This window comes from Podarcis melisellensis (assembly GCF_964234715.1).
Source record: "Podarcis melisellensis genome assembly, chromosome: 8".
Classification (NCBI taxonomy): Eukaryota; Metazoa; Chordata; class Lepidosauria; order Squamata; family Lacertidae; genus Podarcis; species Podarcis melisellensis.
In genome coordinates this window covers 87,495,558-87,507,783 of record NC_138540.1, presented here as the reverse complement: position 1 = coordinate 87,507,783, position 12,226 = coordinate 87,495,558, and the positions used below count along the sequence as shown (strand labels likewise).

The window sequence follows — 12,226 nt, the reverse complement described above, 5'->3', positions numbered from 1 at the left end:
CAGTCAAAGGCAACTATGGGGGTTGCGGCATTCATCTCGCTTTCAGGTCGAGGGAGCTGGCGTTTGTCCACAGACAGCTTTCCGGGTCATGTGGCCAGCAGGACTAAACTGCTTCTGGCGCAACTAGACACTGTGATGGAAACCAGAACGCATGGAAACACCGTTTACCTTCCCGCTTGAGTGGTATCTATTTATCTACTTGCACTTTGACGTGCTTTCAAACTGCTAGGTTGGCAGGAGCAGGGACAGAGCAATGGGAGCTCACCCCGTGGCAGGGATTCGAACCGCCAACCTTCTGATCGGCAAGCCCTAGGCTCTGTGGTTTAGACCACAGCGCAACCAGTGTCCCTCTACAGAATTGTAGAGTTGGAAGGGACCCAAAGGATCATCTAGTCCAACCCCCTGAAATGCAGGTAAAAAGGTAAAAGTAAAGGGCCCCCTGACCATTAGGGTCCAGTCGTGGCCGACTCTGGGGTTGCGGCGCTCATCTCGCTTTCTTGGCCGAGGGAGCTGGCGTACAGCTTCCAGGTCATGTGGCCAGCAGGACTAAGCCGCTTCTGGCGAACCAGAGCAGCGCACGGAAACGCCGTTTACCTTCCCGCTGGAATGGTACCTATTTATCTACTTGCACTTTGACTTTCAAACTGCTAGGTGTGCAGGAGCAGGGACCGAGCAACGGGAGCTCACCCCATCGCGGGGATTCAAACCGCCAACCTTCTGACCTGCAAGCCCTAGGCTCTGTGGTTTAACCCATAGACAGCATTCCAGGTCATGTGGCCAGCAGGACTAAACTGCTTCTGGCACAACTAGACACTGTGATGGAAACCAGAACGCACGGAAACACTGTTTACCTTCCCGACGGAGCAGTATCTATTTATCTACTTGCACTTTGACATGCTTTCAAAGTGCTAGGTTGGCAGGAGCAGGGACAGAGCAACGGGAGCTCATTCCGTCGCGGGGTTTCGAACCGCCGACCTTCTGATTGGCAAGTCCTAGGCTCTGTGGTTTAACCCACAGCGCCACCTGCGTCCCTCTAAAATGCAGGAGCCACAGTTAAATCCTGCTACGGGTGCAAAGGGTACCAAAATCTTTCTGCAGACTAGGGTGGGGAGGTGGGGTCAAGACCTAAAAACAGAGAAGAGGGAGGGAAGCTCCCCAAAGCAGCCCCAACACAAACCTGGCTATACAGAGCGCCTCTTCCGGGTCCCGTTCTGCTCTCATCTGAAAGATGCAGGGGGAAGGATGGAGAGAATAAGATAAGGTTGCCAGACATCCCCGTTTCCCAGAGACAGTCCCCCAGATTTACAAATCAGCCCCTGACAAAATCCATCTATTTAGCAGGAAGTTGAAAAGTGTCCCCGGATTCATTGAAAAAAATCTGGTAACCTTAGAAGAAGATGCTCCTTAGCTTTCTCGCCCTGACCTGGCCACTGTGATCCACGCGACAGTCACCTCCAGACTTGATTACTGTACGTGGGGCTGCCCTTGAGACTGACCCAGAAACTCCAGCAGGTGCAGAATGCTGCAGTGAGACTCCTTACGGGGTCCTTGCCGCAGGATCACATTCACCCAGTGCTATACCAGTTGCACTGGCTCCCGGTGGAGTACAGGATCAGGTTTAAGGTGCTGGTTTTGACCTTTAAAGCCCTATACGGCCTAGGACCCTTGTACCAATGGGACCGCCTCTCCTGGTATGTCCCACGGAAGACCTTAAGGTCCACAAAAGACAACATTTTGGAGGTCCCAGGTCACAAGGTGGTTAGATTGGTCTCAACTAGAGCCAGGGCTTTTTCGGCTGTGGCCCCGATCTGGTGGAACGCTCTGTCCCAAGAGACTATGGCCCTGTGGGACTTGACATCTTTCCGCAGGGCCTGCAAGACAGAGCTGTTCCACCAGGCCTTTGGTCAGGGCGCAGCCTGACCCCCTCCTTTGGCAATCCTCACAGAACTCTAGCCCAATGGTTGCCATCAATTTGATTCTGAATTAGTTTTAGAATGAATTGATTTTAGAATGCTGCGTTACTTTAATAGTTATTAACCGCTCTGATCCCTGCTTTGGCTGGGGAGGGCGGGATATAAATAAATTTATTATTATTATTATTATTATTATTATTATTATTATTATGCGCTACATCGCCCTTCCCCAAGCTTCCCTCTCCATACTCTGCTGCAGAGAAACACAACTGCAAGCTGGCTGCTCACCGCCTCTGCTGACGCCCAAATCCTGGTCATGTGTGGACAGAATTTCTTTGTAGAGCTCCTCAGCCTGTTGGTACTTGCCCTGCTTCAGGTAAGACGATGCCTGGGCGAGAAGAGAGGAAGGCAGTTTTAGCTGGGTGACTCTGTACCCGATGACGTCACCTGTTTCCCTACTGAAAAAACAATTAACTTGAAAGGAGGGTTTTTTTTATCCTATGTGGTGGTCTTCTAGTAAGGTTAAGGCTTACTGGGAAATGATATATAATGAAATGAAAGGGATGTTTAAAATAAGATTTGTAAAAAAACTTCAGAAGCTTTCCTTTTGCGCATTACAGTGGTACCTCGGGTTAAGTACTTAATTCGTTCCGGAGGTCCGTTCTTAACCTGAAACTGTTCTTAACCTGAAGCACCACTTTAGCTAATTGGGCCTCCTGCTGCTGCCGCGCCGCCAGAGCACGATTTCTGTTCTCAACCTGAAGTAAAGTTCTTAACCTGAAGCACTATTTCTGGGTTAGCGGAGTCTGTAACCTGAAGCGTATGTAACCCGAGGTACCACTGTATAGGAACAGAACTACCCAAACTGTACAGCGATTTATTCATGTATGCGACTACTGTGGAAAGAATGTTACTTGCCCCAAAATGGAAAGAAGCAGAAGTTCCAGCAAAGGAAGAATGGGTACAAAAACTTATGGAATATGCCGAAATGGCGGGACTCACCGGAAGAATAAGAAATCAAGATAAACTTTTTTATAAAAGAACGGAAATGGTTTATTGAATGTTTGCAGATAAACTAAACAGATAAGAAAAATTGGCAGGATTATTGTAATAACCTGCCATTTCATAAGAGTTTATACTTAAAGAAGATGAATAAATAAGTGAATTAAGTTAATTTGGATACGCAGAAGATATTAAAAATAAATTTAAGGACCGCAGAAAGAGGGGGAAGGAAGTCGAGTTTTGAAATGTCAAAACGATTGCAAAATCAGTGAAATGTATAAACCTGAAAAGTACAAAAAAAATAGAAAAAGAAAAAATGAAAAAACAATTAACTAGCTTTTACATCATTCTAATTTTATGTACTGGCAATGAAACCCTTTCTACGGGGCCTGTTCCCCTGTAGGTCTAAGTTGCACTTTGCACTTTGATAACCTAGGTTGAATTTTAGCTGGTTTACATTTTTCACTGACGGTTGGTTACCTCCAGCCGAGCTTTTTTTCATCTGCAAGAGCAGCCTAACCTTTATCACCTAGGAAATCCTGCTTGCAGATTTTTCTATTCTCCCACAGTCAAATTGCATGCATATATATTATGGCTGATCTTTGCAATCGATGGCAGCAAAGCCATGGCAAAAATAAACAAAAGATAAAGCTTTAAAGTGGCTGTTGTGCAAATGCTGCAAATATTGAAATGCGTGTTGCTTGTGTCCAAGAACATCTCATCGCTATTGTTACTCTACATTAAAAACAGCACAAATACTGAATCATTATGAACCACAGTGGTGCCTCGCAAGATGAAAATAATCCGTTTTGCGAGTCTCTTCATCTAGCGGTTTTTTCGTCTTGCGAAGCAACCCTATTAGCGGCTTAGTGCTATTAGTGGCTTAGCGGCTATTAAAGGCTTAGCGGCTTAGCGGCTAAAAGGCTATTAGTGGCTTAGAAAAGGGGGGGGGAAAGCGGAAAAAATCGCAAGACTCGCAAGACATTTTCGTCTTGCGAAGCAAGCCCATAGGGAAATTTGTCTTGTGAAGCGCATCGAAAAACGGAAAACCCTTTCGTCTAGCGGGTTTTTCGTCTTGCGAGGCATTCGTCTTGCGGGGCACCACTGCATTTCTAAATGAAACACCAGCACCGAGGGAGTCAAAAGGCACCCAAAAGTGTTAACAGTCCTGCAATGAGCAGGGTGGTCGTGTTGCTGAATAGTCATCTTCTATAGCAGATCCTGTCTGTGAAACGCCCACCCAACTGAGAAGCCTGCCTGGCAACAACCTTGTCATCGTTTGGGCTGCACCAATCATGGGATGCTTTTCCTCTGATTTCTGTGTATTTTTTTTTCTACTGTACAGTCATACCTCGGGTTGAATATGCTTCAGGTTGAGGGTTTTTTGGGTTGCGCTCCGCAGCGACCCGGAAGTAACAGAGCGCGTTACTTCTGGGTTTCGCTGCTTGCGCATGTGCTCAAAATGACATCACAGGCATGTGTGGAAGCAGCACATCGCAACCTGCACACATGCAGAGGCGGGTTGCGTTCGCTTCAGGATGCGAACGGGGCTCTGGAACGGATCCTGTTCGCATCCAGAGGTACCACTGTATTTTATTCTTGTAAATCATTTTGGGACCTTTCGATTATTGAGAAAGTCAATCATAAACTGATGGAGGAGAGGTCTATTGATGGATACCAGCCACAATGACCATGTTCTGCCTCTGGCAGTTGGGAGGCAGCAATGCTTCTGAATGCCAGTTCTTGGGTTCTTGTGGAGCCTCCGGCTCCAGAGGCAGTCTACCTTCTGTTGGAAATTCAAGCCCATATCAGCAGAAACTGGCAACTCTCCCAGGCACCTGGCTTGATTCCCTGTTGACCTCCCTGGCTGCATTCCCCAGCAAACGCAGGCAAGGTCTCGATCAGCGATTCTTCTCAAACGTGAGAAGAACACCCCCCCTCTTTCCTGCCCCACCCCCCGGCAGGGAAAGAGATAGACAGAAACGTATTTACATGCTTTTCTTTCTGTCTTTGCAGCGTTACAAAAAACATGGCTGCTCTCTTCAAACTCCAGCAGTGTTGTGACAAACACTTCCTGCACTTCCTGGACAGGAATAAACGGAAGAGCTCATATTACACTCTGAGCTAATTCCGGTGCTTCGCACTGTGAATTGACTGTCCCCTCTGTTTCCCACGGGCAGTCCCAACATTCCCATCATGTTTACTTTTCAAGCTAGGACTTTGCAGCAGCATTGCTTCAATATCCTAAGACCTTGTTTCCTAGGTTCTTAGGATTATTTGGCCTCTGCAAGAACAGGATGCTGGACTAGATGGTCCTCTAGTGCAGTGTTTTTCAACCACTGTTCCGCGGCACACTAGTGTGCCGCAAGATGTTGCCTGGTGTGCCATGGGAAAAATTGAAAAATTCGAAAGATTTGAAAATAAAGTATTTTATAATTTTTCATATTTCTGTTTACTTACTATTTCATAATAAAGTAATTATAAAATACTTTCTTTGTGTTTATTTGATTCCTATTCAAGAGAATTACTTTATATATAGTCAATATAGGCACAGAGTTAAATTTTTTAACATTTTCTAATGGTGGTGTGCCTCGTGATTTTTTTCATGAAACAAGTGTGCCTTTGCCCAAAAAAGGTCGAAAAACACTGCTCTAGTGGCCAGGCTCTTCTGATGTCCTGAAAACTAAACTTCCTCTGGCTCACACACACACATACACACACAAAACGTCTCCCCATCGTTTACCAGGTTGTTCTTCGTCTTGGCCACATTTGGGTCGTCAGGCCCCAGCCGGGTCTGGTAGATGCAGAGTGCCCTGTGGTAGTACTGCTCCACCTCCTCGAACTTCCCTTGGTTCTGGCACAGGAGCGCCAGGTTGTTCAGCTGCTTGGCCACGTCCGGGTGATCGGTGCCCAACACCTAAAAAACGAGAATGGGTAAGAGATTCTAGCATTAGGACCTGGGAGAGACCAGGGTTCAAATCCTCCCGCTGGATGTCACTGCCTCTCTCAGCCTGGCCTACCTTGCAGAGGTGTTGTGATGGGGATTAAATGAAGGAGGGGGGGAACCAGGCATATACTATCTAGAGCTCCTCGGGGGTGGGGGGTGAGATATAAATGTATTCATTCTCGAAGTTTTGGGAGAAAAGAAATGCGAGTTTTCTTTTTAAAAATGCAGATTGATGCAGTACACACACACACATAAACACTGCTTTAATTGCAGAGACCAGAAAGAGGTTGATTTCGCCGGCTATATTGTCAGACCATCCTACTGCTAAAATGTGAATTTGAAAGAGGGCTTCGTGTATTCCACAATTCTGGGTCCAGCGCTCAGTGCTGAGATCAGCATAATCGGAACCTTGTCTGTCTGTCTGGTTTGTTTTTTTAAATGAAGCTAAGTTTCTAGTCCTTAAGACAGGTTGAATACAGTTTTTCTTGGGGCCTCTGGTAAAGCCTGTACCTTCTCTCGGATTTCTAAGGCTCTCTTGCAGAGCGGCTCGGCTTCCGTGTATTTCCCCCTCTTGCCATAGAGCACGGCCAGGTTATTAAGAGTCGCAGCCACCTGTCAGAAACAGGAGGAAAGGTTTGGTTATTTCTTTATTATTATTTTTTTAAAAAAACCTTTATTAAGCATTCAACACAAATTTGCACAACAATACACCATTTTACATTTTCTACAAACTACATGCAGGTACTTTATGTAGAAAAAGAAGAAAAGAAAAAAAGAGAGAGAGAAAGAAGAAAATAAAAGATAAAGGATGGATAAAATAAAATAAAATAAACTTCTGATTATTCTTATTGTACTGTATCTCATTTTGTTATTTTATACACAGTATCTTATTGTTGTTATTTTTTTTTGGTACCACTATATATACAGGGGGTATCAGGGCGGTTCACAGAATAAAATCAAAATATAAAACCACAAAATGCAGAATCAAAATAAAAACAATAGTACAGTGGTATCTCGGGTTAAGAACTTAATTCGTTCTGGAGGTCCGTTCTTAACCTGAAACTGTTCATAACCTGAAGCACCACTTTAGCTAATGGGGCCTCCCGCTGCCGCTGCACCATTTCTGTTCTCATCTTGGAGCAAAGTTCTTAACCCGAGGTACTATTTTTGGGTTAGCAGAGTCTGTAACTTGAAGCATATGTAACCTGAGGTAAAGGTAAAGGGAACCCTGACCATTAGGTCCAGTCGCGGACGACTCTGGGGTTGCGGCGCTCATCTTGCTCTATAGGCCGAGGGATCTGGCGTACAGCTTCTGGGTCATGTGGCCAGCATGACTAAGCCGCTTCTGGCGAACCAGAGCAGCGCATGGAAACGCTGTTTACCTTCCCGCCGGAGTGGTACCTATTTATCTACTTGCACTTGACGTGCTTTTGAACTGCTAGGTTGGCAGGAACAGGGATCGAGCAACGGGAGCTCACCCCGTCGAGGGGATTCGAACCGCCAACCTTCTGATCGGCAAGTCCTAGGCTCAGTGGTTTAACCCACAGCACCACCCACCTCCCTTGTAACCTGAGGTACTACTGTACTAATAGTGACACCCTGAACTTGGGCAGGTAGCAAATTGGCAGCCAGTGAGCAGACCTCTGAGCCCAGGACTTCCATGCAGACAAGTCCTCAATGCTGTCAGCAATTGTGCTGCAGCATCTGGCACCAACTGCACCATTTGGGGAGGGGCATCGGCCAAGCTCTCCTCACTGCCCCCCCTCGAAGGCCTAGCACCTTTTAAACACCACATCTCTGGGAGCCTGGACCATAAAGAAGGCTAATCACCGAAGAACGGATGCTTTTGAATTCTGGTGCTGGAGGAGACTCTTGAGAGTCCCATGGACTGCAAGAAGATCAAACCTCTCCATTCTGAAGGAAATCAGCCCTGAGTGCTCACTGGAAGGACAGATCCTGAAGCTGAGACTCCAATACTTTGGCCACCTCAGGAGAAGAGAAGACTCCCTGGAAAAGACCCTGATGCTGGGAAGGATGGAGGGCACAAGGAGGACAACAGAGGACGAGATGGTGGGATGGTGTTCTCGAAGCTATCAGCATGAGTTTGACCAAACTGCGGGAGGCAGTGGAAGACAGGAGTGCCTGGCGTGCTCTGGTCCAGGGGGTCAGGAAGAGTCGGATACGACTAAACAACAACAAATCTTTGGGAGCACAAACGACTCTTCAAAACTTCCAAGGGCGTCCAGAAGAGTTGTATTTTTCCTAAGAGAGTGACCTGCCCCTCCCAAGAAAAATGGTGTGATGGCCTGGGATTCGGACTCGGATGCTGAACCTGAGGGATCCCAGCCTGCACAGGAGTCCCCGCCTCCAGAACCAGCTGAGCCGGGGCTGGAGCATGAGCCTGAAGGGTCCTCAGCTGTGCTGGGTCCTCAGGTGTAGGCACCAGCTGAGTCTGCTCTGGCTCCTGAGGTGAGTGAGGACCCATTGCCTGCAGGTGCTCCACTCTCAGCCCCGTCAGAGGAAGCTGAGGTTGCCTCTGGGTCCGGTAACCCCCCAGCCTCTCCTGAGCTGCAGAGGCTCAGGGCAGAGAGGCGGAGGGAACTAAGTTCCCGCAGGAGGAGGGCTCGCCTCCAGGCCAGGAGAGGCGAGTCACCTGTGGACTTTGGCCGCCCTCTGCCTTGGGGCAGATAAAAGCCGGCCAGCCCCGGTCCCAGGTTGCAGGAGCAACATTGTAGGTAGCCTGTTCCTGCCTGAACCCTGTCCTGCGTTCCTGACCTCACCTGACTCCCTGCCCTGTACCCAGCTTCAGCTTTTATGGACTGCCTCCATATTGCTCCTTTGACCTCGGACTGGACTTGGACCTTGCTTCTCCATTAACCCACGGGACAAGCACAAATGATCTCTGCCCCCCCCCATCCAAATATTCCCAGAGGAGAAAACACAACACAACCCTCCACCGAGCCCCGGACAGACACTCACGGCGGGGTGCTCCACACCCAGAGTCTGCTCCCGGATATCGAGGGCATCGTTCAGCAGCTCTGTGGCCTCTTTGTACTTGTTCTGGTCCCTGCGGCAGAAGAAGTCGGCACAAAAAGAAATAGAAGATTGGAAAATGTTTATTGAATATACGGGAAATAACAGTGTACAGCTGAAAACGCTGGCAGCATTGAGATGAATTCAACCATGTAAATATGTTTTGGTGGATGCAATAATGGAGTATAGGGAACGGTATAGTTTTTGTAAACTATGCAGGGATTTATTATACGTAACGTGAACCATGGAAAGAGAAGAAGGGAAGTCGCTGGTAACTTGAGGATGTATAAATGAGGATTTTAAATTGTAAAATAGAAAATTTAATGATAGATAGATAGATAGACAAAGAGAGAGAGATACGGCCTTCAATTTGAATTATCCTAACATCCTTAGACTTCCTCACGTCTCCCGCTCCCACTTGCATCGTTAATAAATTTTTGTCAAGCAAATTATCATCTTATTTCCAAATCTATAACCACTTATTTGAATATAATAAAGAAAAAATTCTCCTACAAATTTTGTTTCTCTTAATCTCTCTTATCATCAAATTCTGATCTATTTTAGTGATGGCCAATTATTTATAACCAAGCATCCTTCTTAATATTCCACTAAATCACAATGTTTTTGTAGATAAATCTTGAATTTCTTCCAATCTTCTTCAATCCTTTCTTCTCCCAGGTCTCGGATTCTGCCAGTTATGAAACTTTGTAAAAACAAAGCAACACTGTTTATTATTATTGTATTTCTTTTCTAAAAACTCCAATAAATATCTATTAAAAAAAAAACACAATTTGAATTATCCTGATCCTCTATTCCATTTTCTCTTTCCTCTTCTACGAGGAAATATGGGACTCCATATTTAAATTCTTCCCTGAATTTTTGAATTTCATTGATATTGATGCTGCATTTTATGTTGTCTTTTATGCTGTTTTTAAGTCGCATTTTAACCAATGTTTTATATTTGCTGTTAGCTGCCCTGAGCCCGGTTTTTAAACCGGGAAGGGGGGGGGGGTTAAAATAAAAATTTATTACTAGTATTATTATTATTATTTCATGCAGAAAGCATCGGTGCCTCAGCCACGCCTGCAGAAGTCCTGAGAAGGAGACGGCCTCTGAATGCAGGACATCTCTAACTTTGGTGGACCTTTGGGCTCCTGCAGAGGATGCTTATAGAATTGGGGAGTTGGCAGGGGCACCCAAAGCCCATCTAGCCCAACCCCCTGCAATGCAGGAATCACAGCTCTAAGTCTTCTCTTTCCAAGGCTCTTCTCAGCAGCCCGGGACCCTTTCCCACACAACACCCCCCCTGCCACGCCCCTTACCTATAAACCAAGGCTAAGATGTTCAGCATGGTGGCCACATCTGGGTGACTGTGTCCAGAGCTCTTCTCTAGGTCTTCCAGTGCCTGTTTGCACAGGGGGACGGCCACTTCGTAGCGCCCCTGGGAGGCGTACTGGATCACCAGGTTGTGGAGGGTCCGCAGCCGCGCCGGGATCTCGTAGCCCCCTTGCTGAGCGGCCGAGGCGGCTGCGCTCGGGCTCCCTCCTGCCACAGACAACAGAGACAGGTAAGTCGGGCCCATTGCAGGAGGAGATTCCTGAACCCAGAACCCATCCGAAAACGTCAGGGGGTTAGAACAGTGCTTCTAACGTGGAAACAACGACAAGAGCCAGGATTGAGATTTGGAGTTATGCTTCAAGGTCCAGACTCTGGAAAGCCCGAAAAATTAATAATTGCAATTTGGAAGATAATTCAACCTTTTTTTATTTTAGTTTTTTATTGGATTGTGATTTGATATGTTAATTGGATGTTTTTTATTGGAAAATTAATACAAATGATTTAACAAAAAGAAGAACAGTGCTTCCCAAACTTTTGAGAGCCACTGTCCCCTCGGTTCCAGACACTCAGCGTTATTCAGAATAGCACTTTGCACAACCCGCTAAGGAAGATAATGTCACAATAAAATTATGAGGTAAAGGGACCCCTGACCATTAGGTCCAGTTGTGGCCGACTCTGGGGTTGCGGCGCTCATCTCGCTTTATTGGCCGAGGGAGCCGGCGTACAGCTTCTGGGTCATGTGGCCAGCAGGACTGAGCCGCTTCTGGCGAACCAGAGCAGCGCAACGCTGTTCACCTTCCCCCTGGAGCGGTACCTATTTATCTACTTGCACTTTGACGTGCTTTAGAAACTGCTAGGTTGGCAGGAGCAGGGACCGAGCAACGGGAGCTCATTCTGTCGTGGGGATTCGAACCGCCGACCTTCTTATCGGCAAGCCCTAGGCTCTGTGGTTTAACCCACAGCGCCACCCATGGCCCAATAAAATTATAATGGGGAATAATTAATTAATTGCACGTTTGTTCAAAACCCAGTTAAAACTATTGACTTTAATTAGTTCAACAAAACTGATTGATTTGATCCTGTGATGCCAGGTTTTCAAAGTCCAGATACTTGTTCGCACCTCCAAGCGCCCTCCCTTTGCCTATTAGCGCTGCCCCCAGGTCACCCCACGGCCCCCCACAAACAGGAGAAACCACCCACTGGGTCAGAATGCGGCCTTCACTGGGGTGGGGTGAAGGTTAAACACAACCCCATGTAACCCAGCTGAAAACTGGCCCTCCTGTCTAGCTACCAGGAAGAAGACCAGTGTGAGTTTTAGGTTACTGACCAATCACTTAATTCTACTTTCCCAAGACATTCTATCTCTGACTGCGGGGTCACCACACCAGGGAAGGAAAATAAGAAAGAACCCAAGAAGAGGGTACTGGATCAGGCCAAGGGCCTGTCTAGACCAGCATCCTGCCTTCACAGTGGCCAGCCAGCTGCCTGTGCGAAACCAGCAAAGCAGAATTCAAGCCCAAGAGCAACTCTCCCCTCCTTCGGTTTCCCATCAACTGGGATTCAGAATCATCGATGCAACCAACTTTGGAGACAAAGCACAGCTAGTATCCATCGGCAGCCCTTTCCTCCTCCATGAATTTGTCTCGCTTTCTCTTAAAAGCATGCACCATATTTTTCGCTCTATAGGACGCACCTTGTTTTAGAGGGGGAGAACAAGGGAAAAAAATTCTCCCGCTCTCCGCTCAGCGCCCCTTCAGCGAAGCAGCAGGAGAAACGGAGCCCCTTCCATTTCTCCTCCCGTTTGGCTGAAGTGGGGCTGCGCAGCTCTCCCTCTCTGCTGAAGCCAGGAGAGTCTTGCTCTCCCGGCTTCAGCAAAAGCAACGCGAAGCCTCCGGAGCGTGGAGGGAGCACTCCCTCTGCGCTCCGGAGGCTTCGCGTTGCTATCGCTGAAGCCCAGGAGTCTGCATTCGCTCCATAGGACGCACACACATTT

General features: G+C 47.2%; 1 protein-coding gene across 4 annotated transcripts in view; it reads right to left on the bottom strand.

Annotated features, from left to right (window-relative positions):
* The window catches only part of KLC3 (kinesin light chain 3), a 29,999-nt gene that overhangs the window by 3,630 nt on the left and 14,143 nt on the right, over positions 1-12,226 (bottom strand). For all 4 annotated transcript variants that reach the window (XM_081922168.1, XM_081922169.1, XM_081922166.1 and 1 more), the window contains exons 5-10: positions 10,218-10,440; positions 8,842-8,929; positions 6,373-6,474; positions 5,659-5,832; positions 2,202-2,301; positions 1,178-1,221 (exon numbers count right to left, since the gene is read on the bottom strand). In XM_081922168.1, the coding sequence (XP_081778294.1) occupies positions 1,178-1,221; positions 2,202-2,301; positions 5,659-5,832; positions 6,373-6,474; positions 8,842-8,929; positions 10,218-10,440 (731 nt within the window). The remainder of the gene's footprint in view (positions 1-1,177; positions 1,222-2,201; positions 2,302-5,658; positions 5,833-6,372; positions 6,475-8,841; positions 8,930-10,217; positions 10,441-12,226) is intronic.